This window comes from Leptonychotes weddellii, chromosome 2 (assembly GCF_054177405.1).
Source record: "Leptonychotes weddellii isolate Sample4059 chromosome 2, ASM5417740v2, whole genome shotgun sequence".
NCBI lineage: Eukaryota > Metazoa > Chordata > Mammalia > Carnivora > Phocidae > Leptonychotes > Leptonychotes weddellii.
In genome coordinates, this window is record NC_138370.1 from 53,188,154 (window position 1) to 53,212,935 (window position 24,782).

The following is a 24,782-nucleotide window of genomic DNA, read 5'->3' on the forward strand; positions in this document are numbered from 1 at the left end:
AGACTATGGACTCCGAGAAACAAACGGAGGGTTTTAGAGGGGAGGGGGGTGGGGGGATGCGTTAGCCCAGTGATGGGTATTAAGGAGGGCATGTATTGCATGGAGCACTGGGTGTTATACGAAAACACTGAATCATGGAACACTACATCAAAAGCTAATGATGTACTGTATGGTGACATAGCATAATAAAATTTAAAAATTTTTTTAAAAATAATAAATATAAAAACAAATGTTTTATTCATATGAAAATATTAATGGTTAAGATTTTTTTAAAAAGAAAAAATAAAATATTTCCAAACTAGGTCCAAATAGTTTCCTTCCCCAATGAGAAAGAAAAGTGTTGCTATAGATAATCAATGCATTTCATCTTCTTGACTTCAGTGGACAAATGCTGTCCTAAGTAAGAAAAAAAACAATGGTTTACGCTTCCTATCTTGGGCCACTGCCCTACGTTGCTGGCATTTATACCAAACTTCTTTAGGGCAGATCTTAATACAGAAGCCTCTGAATTTTGATGCACTACACACTCACATCTTTATCTGTTGTAACATAGCCTCTGGCCCACCCTTCCCCTGAATTTGTTCTTTGGAAGTCCTTTTCTTGAGATTAAAACTTCTCAACCCCTGTACAGTGTTTAACCCTAAAGATACTCTCTCCCAGTTTGGATTCTATAATACTTCTTTCTAAACTTTTTTTTTTTTTTAAAGATTTTATTTATTTGACAGAGAGAGATACAGCGAGAGAGGGAACACAAGCAGGCGGAGTGGGAGAGGGAGAAGCAGGCTTCCCGCTGAGCAGGGAGCCCGATGCGGGGCTCCATCCCAGGACCCTGGGATCATGACCTGAGCCGAAGGCAGACGCTTAACGACTGAGCCACCCAGGCGCCCCTCTAAACTTTTTTTTTTAAAGATTTTATTTACTTATTTGACAGAGAGAGACACAGCGAGAGAGGGAACACAAGCAGGGGGAGGGGGAGAGGGAGAAGCAGGCTTCCCACCAAGCAGGGAGCCCGATGAGGGGCTTGATCCCAGGACCCTGGGATCATGACCTGAGCCGAAGGCAGACGCTTGACGACTAAGCCACCCAGGCGCCCCTCTAAACTTTTTTTTTTAAGTTTTTATTTTTTTAAGTAATCTCTACACCCAACGTGGGTCTCAAACCATAACCCCGAGATCAAGAGTCACACACTCGGGATGCCTGGGTGGCTCAGTCAGAGCATTATTTTCTCCTAAATTTTCTTCTCAGGGTCTATAGACTCCTAAGTCTTTTGAGCATTCCTTGTATAATATCACTTGGGGTCTTCACCATAATCCTGGCTCCAAATTCAGGGCTTCCATTTGTCAGTCTGTCTCAAAACATGTAACCTGAAAATGAACTCAGTTTCATAGGTAACTGTCTGACCCAGGAAGAACAGAATGAGATAATCACCTTACATCTTTCTAGACACAGTTACAGTACTGTTATTGAATACACTATCAGCTAAAACCCTAACATCTTTGGATTGGTTTTACAAATACAAGTCTAATACCTGTCACAAAGCCAAGATAAGAAATTCTTCCTTTTCATTGAATGAATTCTTATTCAGCTTACTGCACCTCAGTAAGGTACAGTACAAATTAACAGCTACTGCACACCGGAATAAGTACGCACACAGTAAAATGCACCCACAAAATACTCACTTAAAAAGTTATGCTAAAGGGCAGATCATGTCAGAGTTTGGTCTGTTTCCTTTACTCACATCCAGGGTTAGTTTCCATATCCCCAGTCTGGCTTCAGTCACCCTCTCTCTATCTTCATTACCATGGTTCTCCCTTAACCAACCTCAACTATTGTTTCTAATCCTTTCACTCACATGTTGACAAATTACTCTGAGAGCTTTCACTGTGACTTCAGTAACTTGCCCTTACTAGTTTATCACTGCTGCTGAATAAAGCCAACCTAGTTATGCTGACATTTAATAATCAGTTCCTTTTCTCTAGACAAATCCCACAACTGCAGGAGGGCATAATTCCCAATAGTACAGACTGTATCATGAATGTGCAATACACATTAAACACATCTATTGTGCATATATGATATATATACATATTCTTCCTTATATATAAGGGCTCTCTTCACTCTCTAGGACAGCTGAACTTTTCTGTTTGCTTCCCTTCTGCACCTAAAATAAGATTATCAAGAAATGAAAGATAATCCTTAAGGATTTGTCACACCAGGTCTATTAGGATCATTAGCTCTGGTCCCTCATCCTAAATTAAGCCCAATGAAATCAATAATAAAAGTCTAAAGTTTTGCTTGTTCAGTTTTGCACCCAGTGATAAGTTACAAAGTATGCTTTATGTTTGATTTCCCAACACCAAACACCTTTTTGATCAAAATTAAGTGCCATGAAGAATTCCTATAATTCCTCTATATTCCACCTAGTGCAGAATTCCATCTGAGAAATGAGGGTAAGTGCATGGATAATAACATATTTTAGACCCACAAACAGCTTATCCCTGAGAGACAAAGTGTTTTTGGAAAAATAAAAATCTCCCTGGTCTTCATTATCCTAATTAATAAAATAAATGTTAGACTAGATAACCGCTAAGGTCCCTACAAGTGTTCATACTCTGTGATTCTTTCATTCTGTATACTATTAGTCTCTAGGAAAAAAAAAAATTACATATATATCTCCAGCAGCTCCATTAACACATACAGCTTTGGTGAAACCCAGAAACAGCTAACTCATCTGAATGAGAAAAACTGTCAACCCAAAGCAGAGCAGAGAGATTGCATGTCGCTTACTAGGACACAAATGAGGACCATAATGAATGTAAAAATATAAAAATGATTAATTCTTGTAAGAAGCATCAATTAAGTCAGCATGAATTCATCAAGAAGCACTGTACATCAAATGCTTTCATGGCTCTCCAAAGGAAGAATCTTCCATATCAGTAAATTAACATTGCAAAGACCCTTAGATAATCAGCAACTAGTCTTTAGTATGCATATCACATAGTCAAGGCTAGTAATGCTACTATTAAAACCACTCTCTCAACACAAGTTTCTTTCAAAAGGGCAGCTTTCAAAATCATGGGCTTATTTTGAAAGATGTTTACCCTAAGCAGTGATTCCTAGCCTAAATTATAGAATGGTGGGCAAATGATTGAAGCAAACTAATGGCAAAAAAAAAAAAAAAAAAAAGTTATAGGAACTACTTTTACAGAGAATAAGGCATAATCAAGACACACTGAATTTGGGCATAAGTGGAATATTACTGGCCTAGAAACTCCTTGCAAGCAGGGGTTAAATTGCACTGAGCCTCTTTACCACCCACAGCAGCCTGGGTAAAGGCAGGCACATAAAGAGGGTAGCTTTGAAATGACTGACCATTGGCTAAAGGGCCAAGAGATTGCCAGGTAAAGGGCCAAGAGATTGCCAGGTAAGTGGCATTAGAGAGCAGATTTATGAAGAAATATAAGAGCATGAGGAGGCAGGAATATAGTCAGCACAAAGCTGTTTCAAATACCAACAAGGCGTTCAAAATACAAACAAGGTTCAACATGCCCTGGAATTGAGGTCTAAGGTGGCAGGTGGGTTTATGGAGGAAAGATGGTGGCCACAAGCAACTAGGAACAGGGAATCTCAACGAAGCCAAAAGTATAGATCCTGAGATCGCTGATGGCAAAAGACAGGAAGTAGAGAGGGAGGAGACAACCTAGGTGTCAAAGACAGAAGCAGACGTGGAGGTCTGGAGAGAGAACAGGCTGCAGAGAGAATGCTGCAGGCCGCCAGTCAGTGGTTCAGAACAGAGGACAGTGACAGGGACAGAACAACAGGCTGAAGTCGTACCCCTTTACCCACCTTCCCGGCAAGTCGGGGGGGGGGGTGGTCCTCTAAAGAAGTTTGCCCCCAGTTCTCAGGTTTAGAAGGAAAGCAAAGTTTCATTTAAGACAAAGGGAGAGGGGACACACATGAAAACAGCTGGGCATATAAAAAGTGTGGTCATTTTCCAAGCATGGTGGAAAGGCTAAAAGTAGGGCAGTTCAGGCCAGGATGTAAACAGACAACAGGGTTAAGAGCAAGAGGAGGACGAGAAAGAAATTGAAAGTATGTCAGGGACTGGAGAAGACTTCTTTTCAGGTTTTCCTGGTACTGGGGAACGCTGAGTGTTCACCAATCCCAGAATTTCAGCTGGAACACTGGCTTGAAAATGATACTGCAAATCTCCCCAAAGATCACTAAGAACTGATAGTAAGTAGCTTCTCAAACTTTTAGTGTAGGGAGTGGTGAAATGAAGGAATGATTAAGAATCTAAAACTGTTGTTTCCCTTAAATTTGTTTGAAATTCTTACAATTCCACAACTGGCAACTTTTGTTTGTCAACACAGAGGCTAAACAAAATTCGTATTTCAAATTAAAATTAAAACCTAACTTCCAAAACAGTCTGGGACTATTAAAATGCCTTGAAACTAATAAGTTCAGTTTTTATCTCCTGCAGATTTTTATCTTGGAGAAAATGCTAAAAACAAAAGTATTCATGATTTGGAAAACTGTTAAAATATGGACACCGCTCAAAACACACGGGAAGTAAAAGCATCCACAAGTTAGCATTATCCAAACAAGTCTCTACAACCTGAAATTAGGTGTGAAAATTTTCTTTTTTAGGCATGCAGCAAAAATAATTCCATCTAGCTCTTTAGCTAAGAAAATAATCATTCAAGAGCATCACAAAGGCTGATTACAGTCCAGAACACCATGCCTCAACATGCAGATCATTTAACCTGGCTGGTCTGGTCGCCGTCAGCTGTCTACAATTTGAAGAACATGTCACTACAGGCCCTGGTGAAGCCGCGTGGGCCAGCGTGACAGGCCGTGACTGCCAGCACCACACGGCCAAAGCCACGAGAGTGCAGCAGGATAAGCAGCAAGGATTTACACCCTCCCTGCTCAGGCTTTCTACCCCGCCCACTGGTTTCTCACATTTTTACTTTCTTTAAAAATGTGATATTATGAAAAATAAGCATGAGTTCATAGAAGAGATTTCCACGGAGCACCTTAATTCTTTCATTATACCTGTAAAATTTAATTCAATTATAATACACACCAGAGAACTCATTTCCACTCTGCAAGAGAAAGGAATGAGGCAGATCTTATGTCCAGAATCTCGGGTGAGTTTTCAAAGGACAGGAGTGCTCCAGGCATGCTTGGGATCAGAAAGTACCCTGAGGTTAAACAAGCCTTCTTGCCTTTCCCATCCTTTCTCTCTGTCGGCCCCCCTTTCTCCTCCCCTCTTCTTTCCATGTCTGTAAGCATGTATGTATGAACCCTTCTATTGCTCTGTATTCCTTCCTTTCTTTCTTTCTTGCCTAGAAAGGCCTGTCACAGGCCCACTGTCTAGGACAGAAAAATGAAAAAGGAAGGTATTAACTTTCTTAATTGCCACTGTCCCCCTTCACTCTCCCAGACCTTTCCACATGCTCCATGATTTGAATTTGAAAGTAATTTAGGAGTTTGGGTAGATTTTCTGGATGCATAAAGTGCTTGAATTGCAAAAAGAAAGAAAGGAAGGACTAAACAATTATTTGTTCACAGCAGGAAAAAAAGACTGTTATCTTCCCGTGTGAACTCCTTACCTCCCCACCTCCTATTTGTGTAAGATATAAACAACAATCAGGTTTTTTCACTAGGAAGAACAACTGTTTTTTAGTATTATTCTGAATTATTTACTTTAGAAAGTTTGTTATTAATATGCCAAAGTATATGGAAATAGTTTCATTATATGAAGTTGGTCACTGCGATTTTATTTCTTTAAAATTTTAAGAATGAAATAGATACGAAATGATGACAGAATTGCTTCAAATAATACAAGAGGATGTAAAAATTCATCAAGATGTAGACTTGCCACTGTGTACTTTTATATATATATATATACATGTATATGTATATATATATATTGGATACCATTAAAAAGTTTACATATAAAAAATAATAACAAGAGGGGGATAGTTAATAACAGGGGTATATAGTTGAAACAAGATTTTTCATGAATTGACAACTCCTAACGTTTGATGAATAGTACTATTCTATTTTCACGTGTGTTATAATTTTTCATAATAAAAGATGTTGTAAAATGTTACTTATAAACTCAAGCAAATATAAGATTCAAAAGCATGGTATAAAAGCAGTATATCCTTTAACACTAGACTACGATTTAAGATATAGTGCATTAGGGGCTCCTAGGTGGCTCAGTCAGTTAAACGTCTGACTCTTGGTTTCGGCTCAGGTCATGATCTCAGGGTCGTGAGATGGAGCCCTCAGTTGGGCTCCATACTCAGCACAGAGTCTGCTTGAGATTCTAACTCTCCCTCTCCTTCTGTCCTTCCCCACTCTCTCTCTCTAAAATAATCTTTTTTTAAAAAATAAAATAAAACATAGTGCATTAAAAATTAAGCATTAGGGGCGCCTGGGTGGCTGGCTCAGTCTGTTGAGCATCCAACTCTTGGTTTTCAGCTCAGGTCATGATCTTATAGGTCATGGGATTGAGCCCCAAGTCGGGCTCCGAGCTCAGTGGGGAGCCTGCTTCCCTCCATCTCCTCCTTCCTGCACTTTCTCTCTTTAAAATAAATAAATAAATCTTTTAAAAAGTTAAGAATTAATTTTTCTTTATAATTTTGCTGAAAATGACATTAAACTGTCCACAAAAAGTTCTTTGCATAATTATGGAGAAGAACTCTACAAACTAAGACATAGAGGTATTCAAATTCTGGTGGATAACTGTTCATATTTTATAGTATACCACACTAAATTTAAGATTTTAAATAAGAGAAAGAAATAACTAAATCCAATAAAAATCTCCTAAGCACACAGTACATGAGTTGGTTCTGACAGGAACAGAACTAAGAGTTCCAGTATATCATGTGAATTATGTGTGGACATCTTTTGCATGAGTCCTGCTTTATTCATTCTGTCCCCAAGTCCCTTTCCCTATCTCTTAAAAGTCAATAACGTGTATCAAGTCATATGAGACAACTAGCTGCCCAAGAAAGATATGTTTAACAGTGACTGTTTCATGCACAAAAAATTATCAAAAAATATACAAGCCTCCTTCATTCTCCCAATATAAATCACTTACAACAGGCACATTATGTCTAGAGTTAATGGATCTTACAAATTTAGACGGAAAATTTTCTACTTAGCTGAAGAACAGCTGAATTCACTGGAACACATCAGTGAATCCAAATTTGTCTTTGGTTTTTCTTAAAATGTCTCATCCCACTCAGAAGGATTACATGAATATCATTACATATTATAGGCATTCCCCAACTTACAGAAGGGTTGTGTGCTAAAAGTTCATCTGTAAATTAACTTTCTGAAATTCAGATCACATCTTCCCACTGAAAGAATTTTATAAAGGGTAGTCTGACTAATCAGGTCACCCCAAAGAAATCTATAAAATTCAAATTTACTGGACATACTATGTTTCACTGCAGCACTGCAGGTTTTTTCTCCAACTAACCACTTACCATTATTTCTTTGATAAATACAGTAGAGATGCTAGCACTATTCCTCTCCAGTGCTTTGTGCGTGCACATGTACACACACACACATACACACACACCCCTTATCTGGGTCAATGTGCTACAGTACAGTGTCCCTTACTCATCAGAGTAAGCACCGTGGAGCAGAGTTTAGACAAGGGGCTCTTGCATTTGAAGGTTGGAGGAAGTTGGGGTTCTCAAGCATATTAAGGGGCAGGGTCATGGAAGGTTCTATAGTAACTGTTCTTATTGGATCTCACAAATACAGGACAGAGATGGTGGGTTATAACTTCCACCAGGCTTATCTTCCCAAAGACGGTTAAAAAAATTAGAAACTTTCTAAGAATCACCTTTAATATGTATTTTTTAAAATGCTTATAAATTCAGAGCAAAATAAATTATAGGTTACTTTTGTGTACTTTAGCTACTCCAACACAGTAACAAGAAACTCTGCTCCTCAACTGGAGACATAGGGGATCAGAGGGTCCTATACAGCAACCAAAGTGATGGCTTCCTTGCCAACAGCAACGGGCTGTCCTCTGCCACAGGAGGAGGGTGCCAGAAGGTCCTGAGAACTAGTGTCTAAGGAGAAAGAGGCCTATATTTCAGATCTACTTCTCCACTCTGCCCAAAGGCAACTAGACTTCAACACCTTTGAAAATTTTTAAGCCAGGAGGCGCCTGGGTGGCTCAGTCGTTAAGCGTCTGCCTTCGGCTCAGGTCATGATCCCAGGGTCCTGGGATCGAGTCCCGCATTGGGGTCCTTGCTCAGCCGGGAGCCTGCTTCTCCCTCTCCCACTCCCCCGCTTGTGTTCCTTCTCTTGCTGTGTCTGTGTCAAATAAATAAATAATAAAATCTTTAAAAAAAAAAAAAAAGAAAATTTTTAAGCCAGAAAATTGTTCTGCTAGGTTCAAGAAAAGGGGATACAAAGCCACAGAAATTAAATGACTTAATTCATATGCAAATATTTTCTCATATGTATGTTAATTTGACAATTTGAAAGAAAAAGACATAGGGATTCAATACTTCCATAAAACTATCTATTCTATTCTTCAGGCCCAATACCAATTGATAGAGTTTTTTTTTAAGTTCAGAATTTTATAAACATGGTTCAATTCTGCAGTAATACATCGTAAGATTTTAAATGTATTATTATAAAGTCCCGATCCAGAAACACAACACAACTTTCCAAAAATCACTATAGAATCCCATCAGAACTCAAGAGTTCCAGATTCCTCTGTCTCAAACTCAGCCAAAGTCTATTCCACTTGCCTGCATAGGTGTTGGCTTTGTTCAGGAGGTCTGTGCATGCATGCATATCAGCAAAAGCCCGAATTCCTAAGCAGTTGACAGGGTGAAGCTGAGACTCCAAAAATTCACAGCAGGTCTTCTTCACATCCTGTAACTGTAACAGACCAGCTGCTGGGAGAAGTACCTGCAACATACAAGTAAGTCCGGTTAGGCAGGTGGACGGAGGAACACTATTTACCACTCCTATACAGATCACAACACATGCAGCTATAACTTATGATCTGCATCCAGCCCCAAATACTCCATGGACCCATGGAATACTCCATGGAAAGTAATGGAACAATTATTTGCAAAAAGGGCAATGCCCACATTCCCCATAATTTCTATAGAATCTTTCAAAGATCCCTTCTTGGTCATAAAAATATAAGAGATATCAGATATTAATCATTCTTTTTTATAAGCATAAACAAAATGTACCTTTGACTTTTAAAAACATAAATTATTAGGATGCTAGGGGGTGCTATGGTTCAGTCAAAATGGTTTTTTTCCCCTCAATTCAAGCAGTCATGACCTTCAGTGATTTGTGGGGAAGGCAGGAGCCCAAAGTAATACATACCACAACAAAGCCTCATTTTGCTCTTCCACTATCTGAATAACACAACAAACTACTTTCCTTAGGGGACAGAACAATTTTAAATTCAACAGTCTCAGTACAATCAGATAATTTCTCTAAAATGTAATATATGTGCTAAAAAGGAAAACACAAAAGATAATTACTTAATATTAACTTTTTAATTTGTATTTGTATTTGAATAATTCCAAGAGATTTTGTATTAATTATGAGTTTTTCTATGGGATCTCACCAGTATCTTCACTATAAACACTATATCCAATACCACAACTGCTTTTCAAATAGGTCAATAATGGAAACATTTTTTTCCTTTTAAGCGAATTAGTGTGAAGCTATGTTAAGTACCACATTTGAAAGTCAAATTAAAGAGGAAAGCTTCATTAAAAAAAGAAGTTCTTGAACATCTGCTGCTCTTTTATAAAAGCTAAAAGGAAAAAATAAACCTCAACTATTAGAACAATGATCAATTTTAGAAAAGATCATATTAGCATAAAAAATAAATAAAACCTAAGTCCCTTCAGGAATTGACTCTCATATATGCCAAGCTGTAGACCAAAGAGAAAAAGAGAAAAGAAACAGTAGTTTAGGATATCTTTTATAAGTTTTCTCTACCAATGTAATAAATCCTAAATGTGGACAAAAAAGTGTGTTCATGTCCTTCTGTAACACAAACTAGTCTACTTGTTTAAATGAACCACAGAAGTTTTACCTCCCAATCTAGAGGCTGCATATGTAGTTAACCCACATGTACACAATGAAATGGCCAGAATTAAGGACTGAGAGAATAATTTCATGTGTTTTTAGTGCAACTTCACCAACTAATATTAGTTTTCTCTAAAAAAATAGAAACAGTATCTAGTGGCCTTTTCCTTCTGAATTTAAGAAAAACAAAATGCAAATAATGCTGTTTATAGCGAAACCTTCTGTATAATATGTATAGTGTGTTTCATTATGTTATGAGAATGATCTCCATGGAAACCTTTAGTTGTTGATAATTTGCAAATTGGAGGTTTTTCTACACTGGTATAATTGTGCTCTGAAGCAACGTAAAGTACATTTCAAGATGCTTAACAGTGCTGCCATTTAATTCAGCAAACACATACAGTTAAGAAAGTGGTCTTCAGTGTAAGATTTAATCTCTGTGAAATTTGCACAAATACTAACAATCACCCATCTAGTTAGCATTTTCCCACAGACAATACAGTGTTAGAAAGTAGTATTCAAACTGGTGGTATAGAAAGACAGGAGCCTTGGGGGGAAAAAGCGGTTGAGCAGAAACGGGCTCACTCATGCACTATTGGTAGGAGTGTATACTGACCCAACGTTGTTGAAAACCAATTTGCCAATTTCAGTCAAAATTACAAATGCACATATCCTCCGACCCAGCAATTTAACCCACAGATACACTAACAAATGCTCAAAATCTCACATGCACAAGACATTCATTGGAGCACTACTGTGAATAACAGCAGAAGTTAGGAAAAAGCCTAAATGTCCATTGCAAGGAGACTGATAAAACACTTATATCCCCTCCACTCAATGGAATGCTCTGCAGTCATTCAAAACAATGAGGAAGCTATATGAATAGGACAGTTTCTAAGATATATTCTTAAGTGAAAAAATTAGTAATTGATGCATACTATGCTAACATACACATGTACGCCCTCACTTATATACACATCCACCTAAAAAAGTAGCTACAGCAGGCTTTTAAAATTTTTATTTTGCTTCCTTACCTTCAACTTCATCACTACCAAGTCCAGATCTACCTTATCAGGATAATGAAATTCATAAAACTGTGGAATACATACACGAGGGACAGAAAAGTTATTTCAATTGTAGGCCATGTAGCCGGAAATTCACATATAATTTTTAATTAATGGCAACAATGAGTCAAGTGGTCCCGTGCCTGGCAAACAATATATATTAAATATACCTTAAGTGTTAGTCAAATGTATAAAACAAGTTTATTTATAATATCCTTCTGTCAGTAAATCCTTTAAAAATGCCTCAGTTTTATGATGTAACTTTACTAGGACTAAATTTCAATAGCTCGTTAATTATTAATTACATACAGCTTCAAAAACAATGAATAATTGGCCCAGGCTTACTAACATGACCCATGGTGACCATCAGTTGCTCATGATGAAAACAGGAAAGCAGCCAGGGGCACACCAACTTTCTAGATTACTTTGTCTATTAGATAGCCAGCAAAAACAAAACAAAATAAAAAGTGCTCCTAATTTCAGATGAACCATATCCCACAATCAGAACCACTCAAACAGCTGACAGCCTATGAGCTGGATGCCTTGGGATCAAATCAAATCAAACCTTCTAATTCATCTGATAAAGAAACCAAATCCTAGAAGAGGCCAAAAGACTGGACCAAGTGATACAGCTGGTCAGTGGAAAGCTAAGAATATAATCAAATTTGCCAACTCTTTGGTCTACAGTTCCTTCCACTACCTTGAGCCCTCTCTGTAGGTGCAGAATGGAAGTGTTTGTCCAATTTCTAAATCTCCAATACTTCTCTTTTCAGCAAGAGTAATAAAGAAAACAATCACTTCAACAATACATTGTTGTAATTGCTTCCACTTAATGAGCAATTACTACCTCAGCACTGTGCTAAGCACTTGGCAGGCAATAATATCTCATTATCCCCATTATACACAAGTGAACACAGAGGCCTGGAGAAGTTGGGTAACTTGCCCAAGGTCACACACCTGGTATGGGACAGGTCGAGTCTACTATGAGAGCAGCAATAACCAGAGTGAGTATAATGCTTTTAGATGGCACCCAGATAAACATTTTTAGGTCATTAGTTAGGAGTAGGTTTTTAAAGTTACCCTCTATTTATTTCAATAATATAAACTTTTTTCTAAGTACATTTATTTAAGCAAGAATTGAATCAACATAAAGAAAAACATTAAATATTTAATAGTGCCAGCAGTATAGAATATAGCAAAATCATGAAGGTGACACACAAATTACTAAACTTTAGAAACCTCTGATATGGGAGATCACATTTAGTATTCTAATCTTTCAATATGTGATCTCATTCTGATTCTTATGGCTTTTGCCTATCACCGAAAAGGAAGGATGTGCTTTAATCTGGGGCTATCACAATCCCAGGGCATATTTTCTACAGGGTGGATAAACTCTGCTATTAGTAACAAATGCGGGAAACACCTAGCAATGTAAAGAGGTGGTTTCTTAATTTGCTATTTAGGTCACAAAAATATCTTGGGCATTGTAATTAAAAGGTCTGAAGAATAAATTTATGCCTTAAAAACTAATTTTTCTGAGCTCCCTAGAGCAAAGGTGCAGTTGAACAGTGCTGCTTCTTATATGAAGTGGAATTATATTGACACCATAAACCTCCAGCCACATAGCATTATGACCTAATGGAAAATTTCCATTTGCTCCATTTTCCACATTAACGCTGAGATTGATGAAAATAACCCAAAGGCACTCTAAGATCTAAAGTGTATTCCAAAACATCAAAGAAAAAGCAATTATGTTTGTTATATAATACAAATGTTAATGATATAGGCTAAGAATTAAAAAGTGATTAATTCCCATACAGTATATACACTGAGGGAGGGCCACACTCCAAAAACTGAAATATCTCTCTCGATTATGTTGTTTTTTTTTTAAAGATTTTTATTTATTTGATAGAGAGAGACACAGCGAGAGAGGGAACACAAGCAGGGGGGAGTGGGAGAGGGAGAAGCAGGCTTCCCTCGGAGCAGGGAGCCCAATGTGGGGCTTGATCCCAGGACCCTGAGACCATGACCTGAGCCGAAGGCAGACGCTTAACGACTGAGCCACCCAGGCGCCCCGCTTGATTATGCTGAGGCCTAAGGAAAAATATACAGCTGGCAGTGTGTCTTGGGGTCCAGCCCTCCCTCTCCTTCCAGCAGCCTCTTCCACATTCTCCTTTAGTTCTATTCTATCAACCCTGAGCTTCTCCACTCAGACCCTGGTGTTCTCACCATGATCTCTCAGTCCCTTTCAGGTCACCACAAACAGCATCACACCAGCTTCATCTGCTTTGTAACACTTACCATTGTCAGAAATGATTTTATGTATCTGCTCCCATGTTTACTGTCTCTCTCCCTGCAGAAGAATATATGCTCTGGCCTGTGAGGTCTTATCTGTTTTACCCCCATTATAGCCTCAGGTACTAGAAGAATATCTAGATGCAAAATAAATGAATCAATCTGAATGTACTCTCCTGGGTATTTGTATTTTAAAAGAGATACAATTTTGGATGTCCTTTGACCCAGAAATACAAATTCTATTTCTAGAATGTGTCTATATGGGACACTTGTGTCCTACTACAAATCTTCTGAGCCCTACCTCTTGCTCAAGCCACCACAGCAGCAACCAGGTCCAAGTAGACTTGGATCACCTCCATGAAAATGTAACTTAACAGAGCCTCCCCCCTCCCCCCACCTCCTACCATACCTCTCTCTGGTGTCCCAGCCAGGAAATGCACTGGGGACTCACAGCTGCACCATCTGGAAGCACAGGGAAACGCTTGTAGGGCCAGCCCTGACCTATGAAGAATGGTCCAAAGAAAGATGATAGCTAAATGCTTCCCCTCTTTATTCCCAAGCAGATAGTTCTGAGACACATTTCATAAGCCTCCTCAGATGGTCCTGGTGGAAAGCAAGTAAAAGAATGCACTTCTGGATCTCCAGAATTCTAACCAAGGTAGCAATGGTAAAGGCAGCTATTTATTTGGTGATCATCACCCACCACTCACCAGACATGGCTTCAGTTTGGCCTGTCCTCTGAGTACCATGAGTCTCAAAGGCCTATGATCATCCAACCAGTGTTCTGTAGAATGTTACATAGGCTCTACACATTATTCTTTTTGTTCATGTGAAAAGCATTATCTCTAAGTGCCAGGAAAAACACGAAGTAAAAGAACATGACCAGCTAATTAAATAAACAACTTCAAATCAATCATTTTGGTAAATAAGAAAAATTTATTTTCACCTAGATGTACTGATTTCCAAAATACGGAGACAATAAAAGCCTAAACATTTTACACTGTGGAGACGTTTTCTGCAATGAACAAAGAAGCAGGGGGAAAGCTACCACTGATTAGAGAAGACAAGTGGAACACTAGACATGGAAGACACACGAGACAAACAATTAGCACCCGTGTGACACTCTTACACCAGCTGCACATTTTAAGGGAAGATGCTTTCATCCTACTTCCCTTTGACAAGCCAAATTACACATAAGATGTTTCGCTTAGACAAGTACACTCCTTCTGCTTGGCTATTAGGATCTGCAATTTATTTTCAGCTTGGGCATTTACTCCATAGGGGGAAATAATTTATGTAGTCTTTTAAATCCTGAGCCATTAGCAGTGTGTTTATTAGAAAAGACTACCAAGGGGTCTGACTGTTCCATACACAAGATTTCCAGATGTCTATGAAAACATGCAAACATGAAACAGCTCAGCCACTACTAACTTTACAATGATTACAATGAGTGTACTATTAAAAAGGTTTTTATTAATTTCCCAGCCATTTTATATTCATATCAGAAGCACCTGTCTGTTTAAAAGCAAGGGGGCACTTGGGTGGCTCAGTCAGTTAAGTGTCCGACTCTTGACTTCAGCCTAGGTCGATTTCAGGGTCATGGGATCAAGCCCCACATGAGGCTCTGCACTCAGCAGCGAGTCTGCCTGAGATTCCTTCTCCCTCTCTCGCTGCCCCTCCCCCCACTCTAGCGCAAGCGTGCTCTCTCTCAAATAAATAAATAAATCCTTTAAAAATAAAGAGCAAGGGCCTTGTGTGCCAGGAATGACCTAACAACAAACAGAGAAACAGCTGTTCAAAGGGCATGAAGAGAGAGAAGAAATTATTCCCAAACTTAAAGAAGCTATATGCTGTTGGACCAAAAAAATCTCATTATGAAATATAACCTATAACTTTCAGTACTATACATCTTCTAAAATCTGCACTTAGTCTCCAGATTATAAATAAATCATGTTCCACAAGTTTATTTTTTCAACTGGCTTCTTGATGCTCATTTAGTCATAAAACAGTATTAAAAATAGTTATAAATCACAGTATCAATGAATATACCACTTGACTGCTGCGGCCTCATGGGGCATTGGGTTCAGGAAAGAAGGAGAAAGAAAGTTTCCTTCCTCTTTCTGGGATGTAGGCCTGGCTGGGTGCAGAGTTTTGAAATAGGAAGTGTTTGACCATGGCATCCTGCCACCTCACTCACACTTCCACGTCTCAAAACCCTAAATCTCAACCACCAGGAGCTGGCCTCTGCTCTGTGCACCCAGCTATGATTCCCCACACAGATCTGCCTTTCCTGACTGCTAAGTGTTTCATCCTCTAAATAGATTTACCTCACCCCCCTCATCCCCACACCCCCCCCCCCCGTCCCAAGCTCCATCCCTCGGGGTAGCTACTGCCAGCAGAGTCAAAAGGAAAGCCGTCTTATTATTAATTCATACTAATGGTTAATAACGCATCACCTTGGGGCGCCCAGGTGGCTCAGTCATTAAGTGTTTGCCTTTGGTTCAGGTCATGATCCCAGGGTCCTGGGATCGAGCCCCGCATCGGGCTCCCTGTTCCGCGGGGAGCCTGCTTCTCCCTCTCCCACTCCCCCTGCTTGTGTTCCCTCTCTCACTGTGTCTCTCTCTGTCAAATAAATGGATAAAATCTTAAAAAAATAAATAAATAAATAACGTATCACCTTCCAGGACAAATACCTTCCAGAGATATTTAAACTTTTAAGAGAGGCTGACTCTTAAGCAGAATACATTCTGTAATTGAGGTCATTTCCAATGGTATAATAAATGAGGCAGAAAGGCAAAAGTAGTACAGAAAGAGGATATATGTGGGCAATGTGGCGTTCCCACAAGCTGAAAACCACCCCTCCTCTACTATCCTTTCTACAGCTGCTTTTTCCATTCTTTTTAACCTAAGTTTTCTCTAAAATCTCTCACTTCTTCAACAGTGGCTCAAACGTATAACAAACATAGCACCTACCGTATAGAGTGTTGAAAAAAAATAAGTTGGTCTACCGCTCAACACAGTGCCTGGCACCTGGCAAAGGAGCACATTAGCTCTAATTCAAGGTTTCTTCTTGGATTGAATCGAACATTCAATCCCATAACAACAGAATGCCAGGGTTTCCTTTCTCCCTCACAAGATGATCTTCTATGCCAGATCATTTATAATAAGCGTAAGGTTACTTTCTTTTTTGATCAAATATTCCCAAAGTAAAAGATATAATCAGGGACAATTCGAAAAGAACAAACACCGCATACAAATATGGGAAATATATTTGATATCCCATTGCCTATTAAATAAATATGAATTAAAATAATGATACAGCATTTTATGACTATTGATATTCTCTTTTTTTAAGATTTATTTATTTATTTGAGAGAGAGAGTGAGATAGAGAGAGAGCATGAGCAGGGGGAATGCGAGAGAGAGAAGCAAGCCCCCCGCTAAGCAGGGAGCCGGATGCGGGGCTCCATCCCAAGACCCTGGGATCATGACCTGAGCGGAAGGCAGACGTTTAACCGACTGAGCCACCCAGGTGCCTGACTATTGATATTTTCAACCACATATATTCAGGCCAAGGGATAGTAAGCCTTGGACCCTATCACATTTTTGCCCTCACTGTAAACTAGTTAACTCTCTTAGAAAAGAAATAGGCAATATTCATCAAGAGCTACCAAAAATTATAAAAGTTTAAAGGCTTTGATGATGGAAGTATGTTCCCAATAATTTACCCTGAGAAAACAGTTCAAAAACTAGAACAGGCTACAACCATGAATTTTACTTTAGCATTATTTATAAGAATAGGAAAAAACCAGAAACAACTACAGATTTAGCAATATGGCAACAATTAGGTGAATTATGTTAAACCCACATGATAAAATATTATATTCAATGACAATGGAGACTAATAATGGTTTTAAAAAACTAATATTTCTAAAATATTTGCAATAACATATAATATTATAAAATGAGACGGATACACAGCTAGCTCTAACCTATGATTACATTAGAAAAACTTAACAGACATCAAGTGAACATTTCCACATGATTTAGTTTTTCTAACACAGAATGGACATAAGTAAAGAAAGCAGTGCACGGGTCTTTTTAACAACAGCTTGGCTCCCTGCCCTCGCATCTGTCCGCTCTATAGCTAGCAGCACTGGATCTGGATCCAATCCTATCTCTAATCAGAACATCTCTCAGCTCTAACTAGAAGCAGCTCAACCTGGTCAACTTCATGTCAGTGCTAATGCGACCTTGGACACTTTGATGCTTTGTTTCCTAGACCAAGCTCCAGCCCACCTGCCTCTAACTAGGATCCTTCCCTAGTGGGCATCAGTAACTTGGCCCGACTTTACTATGCATGGACCAGTTCTCCCAGAGGCTGAAATCCTGCCCCCGGGGTCCCAGCCCAGAAAACGCAGAGTGCTTGTTCCCAGACTCCCTTCCTCCTGTTCTCCCAGGACCTCCTGCCTGGCTCTGCTCCTATCCATCAAACAGGGCCTATTCATCCAACAGGCCTATCCTATGGGCATTCCCCCATTATTCACCTAACAAATATTTGTTGAGTATTTAGTCTAGGGTCCAATCACTAGTCTAAGGTTCTAGGGATACGGCAGTGAACAAAATGGACAAATATACCAGCCATCCTAGAGCTTGAATTCTAACAGGTAGTGCTTACATTTAGTAGGGGCATATGTAATTTCCATCATCCCAGCACTCCTGCCCTTCAAAGTGGTCTTCATATCTCAAAGTCTAAAGTCCGGAAGCACTGGAGGACTTGAGAGCTATAGATTTTAAGCCCCAACCTGTTGCTGAGTTCCAATAAAGCCTCAGGGGCAGAATGGAGTTAGTATGAAAAGAATGGAGAACGGAAACCATACCACAGGCTCAAGAGAACTCTGGTCTTGAATGCTGGACATGCTCCACAATAACTGTGTGACCCAAGAAAATCGCTTAACCTCCTTGAGCTGCAATTCTCTAAGTTGTAAAAAACAACTCTCTGTCCAGGATGTTGTAAAAACTAAATGAGATCATGTATGGGGATTAACATAACAATAAAAAAAAAAGATGCACATTCTCCTGTGACAGCTAAAAAAAACTAAATGAGATCAGTATTTAGCAAAGTGACTGGAACATGGAAGGTAGGCAGCCCCTTCTTCCTAAATGAATATTTTTTATTCTATGTCTGCTGTCTTTTATGGGCATTAATCCACTTAAATTTCTTCTCCTTTAGTCCTTCCTCTCTAAAATCACCTCAAATCAAAAAAAATGACTACTAGTCGCTTTACTAACTGATCATGCATTTTACTCCTATTATATAGATCAAAATTTCCCCTGTATCTCCTCTGTATTCTCCAGGATTCTTCCTTTCCACAACCTCAGAATTTCATGAATAAAGAACAGACTAACAGACTATCACTGACTCCACATCCACCTTCAACACAGAATTTAAACTCGTTAGTTCAGGGTGGTGAGACTGAGGCATCAATCCACTGCCTAACAAAGAAAACAGGGACCAACAAGAACTGTCAGCAGGCCCCAAAAATATTTTTTTAAAAATTGAAATCAAAGCAAGCAAGTTTAAGGGCCAAGGCTATCAACAAAGGTAAGATACGAGTCTTAGTACAGGGACTAATGATGCTTCTGGCTTTTCAAAGGTGCTGTGTGGATATATTCACAACTGTGGATGGTTAACTGCCAAATAAAATGCCAAATGTAACTGTCAAAATAAGTTATCTTCACTGTCTTCACTCCCCAGGGCACTGTATTGCTTTATCACACACAACTCCCTCTTCTTCCTCTCCTCCTTCTTGGTCTTTCCAGTCTTACTCTCTCCCTCTTGCCTTTTTGTCTATGCTTGCTCTTTTTTTCATCTTCTTTCTAAACTGATTTATATTATTCGGAGCCTCCCCACCCCCACCAATTATGAAATTTATTTCAGTGGAGTTTTTTCAAGACCAAAGAGACCGCTAATATTTTTTAAAGATTTTTTTTGTTTTCACAAATAATCTAACGCTAAATCAAAACACATGGACACCCATTCATGCATGCACACACACATACCAACACTCACATACATCACATACTTCTTGGACAAACAACTCTTTTTCTGTCGCATGTTTATATATTCTCTCCTTCCAACCCTGTCTGTAATCAATATTCATATATCATCTCCCAACCCTATTTGTCAAAGCCTAGGCTTGACATGAAATGGAGATTATAAGATAAGATCAAGATCAAATTATTGCTGGAGAATGAAAAGTGAGAAAATACATAAGAAAGCACATGTCAAGCAAAAAAAAAAAAAAAACCAACAACAACAAATCCCTTTTAATAGGCAATTAAATAACTTTATCCATCTTACTTATTAGCCTCTCCCTGACCCCAACTAGAGCTTAATTACAGAATATGTGTTTCTCAATGCCCTTTATCAAAGTGCCTTAAGTCTTATTCATAACAGCCCAAAACTTTAAATACATGTCCATCATCATGCTGAACTGCAATAAACCCATACAACAGAATACTCAGCATTTATAAAAAGCAACTAACCACTGGAACATGCAGCAACACAGATAAATCTCACAAATGCTCTGTTATGCCAAAGTCAGCCTCAAAAGAATACATTCTGTATGATTCTATTTATATAAAGTTCAATATCAGGCAAAACTAATCTGTTCTAACAGAAATCCTATCAGTGGTTGCCTGGAGTCAGAGGTGAGGGATTTATTAGGAAGAGGCCTGAGGTTATAAATGCTCAATATCCTGATTTGGGTGTGGGTTAATGGGTATATTCATTTGTTAAAACTTAGCAAACTGAACATGTAAACAATAGCCCACTAAAAAAAAAAAAAATGAATGCTTTAGGCCCACACTAAGATGCACCACAAGTCAGTGGAAGGCATTTATAAATTATGAAATAAATTTTTAAAATGAAAAATAAAAATCATACCTGACAGAACCCCAAATAAGAAAATAAATGAAAATATATCAAATGTATTTATATAACCAAATTTCTATACTAGTATTCGTAAAGTTAATTTAAAACAACAGCTTTTGAAGAAATGTTAGTGATATGCTACATTCTATTTTCACAAAAAATGAATCATATAACCTGGGGAAAGACACATGTATACTTAAACTAGATGATGAGAAGCACATTAATTTTACTAACCTGACAATGGAATTATGACATTGAAGTACAAAAGGTAATAATATTATTTAAAGTTGTGGATCAATAATGCTAGGATTTATAAAACCTCTGGCTTATTTCAAACTAAATATGTCAGAACCACAGATAATTCAACAACTCTAGGCTCTCACCACCTAAACTGGTTTGGAGAGCAGGATCCTGAACACTGGCAGCAAGACCGTCACAGATGTGCTTTGCCCCACATAGGTCCAAACATAAACAATATGAGGCATAGGTCAAACATGAAGAAAAAAATCCACCTAATAAGGACTCTGATGTATATCCAACCTTTCCCTGCTCAAATTACGACACTGCTATAAGATGCTGGATCACAATCAGGAAGGAGCCATTTTTTGCTCATCAAGATAAAATTCTTCTTATATACCACATGAAGCTAATTAAAATATCAATCACAAAAGGACTCAACGGTGGACACCTTCAAAGATTATATATTTTAGGAGCATCTAGGTGGCTCAGTCAGTTAAGTATCTGACTCTTGGTTTCAGTTCAAGTCATGATCTCAAGGTCCTAAGATCGAGCTCTGCATCGGGCTCCGTGCTTAGCGCAGAGTCTGCTTGTCCCTCTCCCTCTGCTCCTCCCCCTGCATGTTCTTTCTTTCTCTGGCTCTCTCGCTCTCTGGAATAATAAAATATTTTTTTAATTATATATTTTAATAATGTAAAGCCACAAGTACCTTAGTTATTAATATTTCTTGAATACCTAGCTTTTTAATACCTAGCTTAAAAAACCTAGCTTTTTAATACCTAGCTTAAAAAACCACTTCAAGTTTGATGCCCATTTAAATTTTATAACATGTTCTTATGATAAACTCTCTAGATTTTTCTCAAACTAGCTGACCTCCAATGGCTTCTTCCATACTAAATTTTAAGTAAGTTTTCATTTATCCTGTACTTTTAACTTATACAGAATAAAACAATTTAACTGGAATGACTGGAGAACAGATATTCTAGCTGGTCAAGTATTTTGATTAAAATTATGAGGATTACCAAGTTCAGACTTAAAATATAATAAAATGCAATTGACACCAAAACTCAATTGTAAATAATTTTTAAATTTATAATAATTATTAATATAAAAGAAATTCACCATTTTGTGCCTCTGGATAATAAACTAAAATTATCACAATTCTGGTAAAGCGATAAAATACTAGTTTACCAGTTTTCTGAGTATTAGAATGTCAGATAAATTCACTTCCATGATAGGATTTCCCACTACTATCCCATAAATAACCACTAATCCTGAAAGTTGGACTCAACACATTTTTTTTTTTTTTAAAGTTTTAACCTGTGTTTTAAGCACATCATCTGCCAAACTCTTTTAGTCACAAAGAACTACTTTCTGTCTCATAAGAGAAACAGAACATGAAAATGGAAAAACAATAAGGCTTCCAAAACCTGTGCTAGGAAAAATAGCACTTTTTCTTGAACCACTGCCTGTCGAACCAGTGGAAGAGGGTGTTACAAATTGGTACTGCAATCACCCCAGAGTGCTGTCTCCACACTAACCCAAATACACAAATCCTGTTGGCTGGAGAGAAATCTACAGCAAATTAAGATTTATTTTATAAAAAATGAGGGAAAGGTTACATGAGCCATTTTTTTTTTTTACCCAGTAATCCCAAACAATCTCAGTGGGTTCTTCTTCTTCCTCGTGGTCACAAGACTTTTTATTGCTGCCCATTTCTTATTTCTGCTCAACATTTACAGAGCACTTTAATATTTTTATAAGCTTTAACTGGCATATTTCATATATCACAGCATTTCTGTGAGGTGTCAAAGCATTATCAGCTTTTATTTATAATAGCTAAAAAACAGAAAAGTTAATGTCTTACTCAAGGCCATTCTTGAAATCAATGGTTAAAATCACGATGTGAGCTCTGAATTCTAATACAATAATTAACCAGAGTCCACTAGCCCATGAAGGTTTTCTAGCAGAGAGCCAATCTAAGGGGGCTCCTTATTATTTTCTGAGTTGTTCAACAATAACTTAAATATACTTGATTTAAATGATTTTATTTAAACCAAAAACATTTACAAAACTGCTCAGTAGATGTTTTTGCTCACCCTGAAGATAAGCCTGCTACTGAACTCCTCTGGTACATGAGCAACTTCTAATTGTGTGGCTGAGAATGGAAAATGGTCATTCAATTAAGATAACTAAAGGGCAGATCTGGAATGTGACTATAATTAAGGTTAAAGCATAACCAAGTGTATAGTTATAGTCTCTGTCAGAAGAAATCATTCTTAACAGAAGTGCAAAATAGTTCTTATTATTCAATCTCTATATGGAGACAGATGAGAATTCAAAATTCCGGGCCCCTCCCCTCTAATTAAGAATCCAGGCCTCAATGAGCCACCATGGCTGGTAGAGTTCCTTACAGCCTCAAGGGCCTGGAGGTAGAAAAGACAACTACCAGACAATAAAATGTTCAGAAATGGGTCATCTAAAGAGAAATTACTTGTCAGTTTTTCTGGATTCCATGCAGAGGAGAGAGGCATTGGATCTGACGGCGCTCGATCAATTTCCTGATCACTAGAGATGTGTTTTGTAGTAGAATGATAGTCCATTAGGGCCCTCCTTAATCCATTTGAAGTAACCTCCCTTCTCTATGATTTCATGCTCACCAAACAATCCTCTGATTAGAAGTCTATCACTTAGAGACCTAGGTCCTGGGAATGATGTGCATTGGATAACATACACATCTATCCAGTCACTAGAAACACCTATTACCCTGTAAAGTAACAGGCTATAAAGGCTCTTAGGACAAGGGCCTTGTCTGTCTTACTTGATACTGTATCACCAATAGCTGGAACACTGCCTGGCATAAAATAGATGCTCCATAAAATCTTAATGAATTACCACTGAAAACTGGAATTCATAAGGATCAACACCGGCATTGGAAAAATGGGAAAACTCAATACCTTTAGAAATAAGAAAGGGAAAGAGCAAGCCATGCATAAAGAAGCAGTGAAATAGTTATTAATCCTTACTTGATGTATCCTCATCTAGCTGACGATGTTAAAAGCCTTAGATCTTCAAGTTCAGTCCAATTCAGTCTTAAACTAATCCTGACCAAGACTGTCAAGTTTATTAGGAGCCCAACCAGTGTTTCTAGTCTGTCATTAATCTTGCTGCCTTAAATGTGGTCTGCTTCCCAAAGCATCCTCATGCTTACCAAGCCACGTTGTGAGCCCTAAAGCCCTGCCCAACTAAGCCTGGCCTCAGATCCTGGATTTGCCATCCACAATCCCAACTTTACATAGCTATGGTTTTACAACTGCCTAGCGTTTACCAAGTCTCTTTCCCAACAAGTGAGCTTGGGGCTGTAGACTTGACTCACTGTTCACTCAGGGCAGCTCTTCCTGGATCAAAGACACTGCCAGCAGCCTAACAGCAGGTACCACCACCACCACCATAAGACTTCCTGCTGCCATGCTTCCTGTAGCACCTCATTCAGACCTGAATCTGTCACTCGGCCTGGAGCACTTTCATTCGGATTACACGCTGCCCTCAATTTTAAAAAATACCTATTGGGGCGACTGGGTAGCTCAGTTGGTTAAGCCTCTGCCTTCAGCTCAGGTCATGATCCCAGGGTCCTGGGATCGAGCCCCACATCGGACTCCCTGCTCAGCGGGGAGCCTGCTTCTCCCTCTCCCTCTGCTTGCCACTCCCCCTGCTTGTGCTCTCTCTCTCTCTCTGTCAGATAAATAAAATCTTTAAAAAAATAAATGAATTAAAATTAAAAATAAATTTAAAAATACTTACTGAGTGCTTGCTCTCCCAGATTCTTGCCCCTATTCTTGGCCCCATTCATTTCTGGCCCAAGCCTCGATCCCAACTATGCTTTTAGTGAGGTCCCAGCATGTCTCACCTGTACATAAACCAGTTATCTAATGAGTGATGTTTCACAAGCTCCTATATATGAAAGAACAGAATTTATCCCATCTCAGACAAGAAAATAAAGCTCAGAGAAGTTAAGAGCTTTGGACAAAGTCACGTGGTATTTCAATAGCACACAGCCAACAGCTATCCTCTATTTACTATGCTTTGTTCCTTGTTCATTTTTGGTAGCATCAGGACCAAGAACAGGACTGAAGACTTAGCAGA

At 38.5% G+C, this 24,782-nt stretch overlaps 1 protein-coding gene across 3 annotated transcripts in view; it reads right to left on the minus strand.

The window, feature by feature from the left end:
- The window catches only part of KLHL2 (kelch like family member 2), a 101,927-nt gene that overhangs the window by 38,173 nt on the left and 38,972 nt on the right, over positions 1 to 24,782 (minus strand). For all 3 annotated transcript variants that reach the window (XM_081811183.1, XM_081811180.1, XM_081811186.1), the window contains one exon: positions 8,796 to 8,958. In XM_081811183.1, the coding sequence (XP_081667309.1) occupies positions 8,796 to 8,958 (163 nt within the window). The remainder of the gene's footprint in view (positions 1 to 8,795; positions 8,959 to 24,782) is intronic.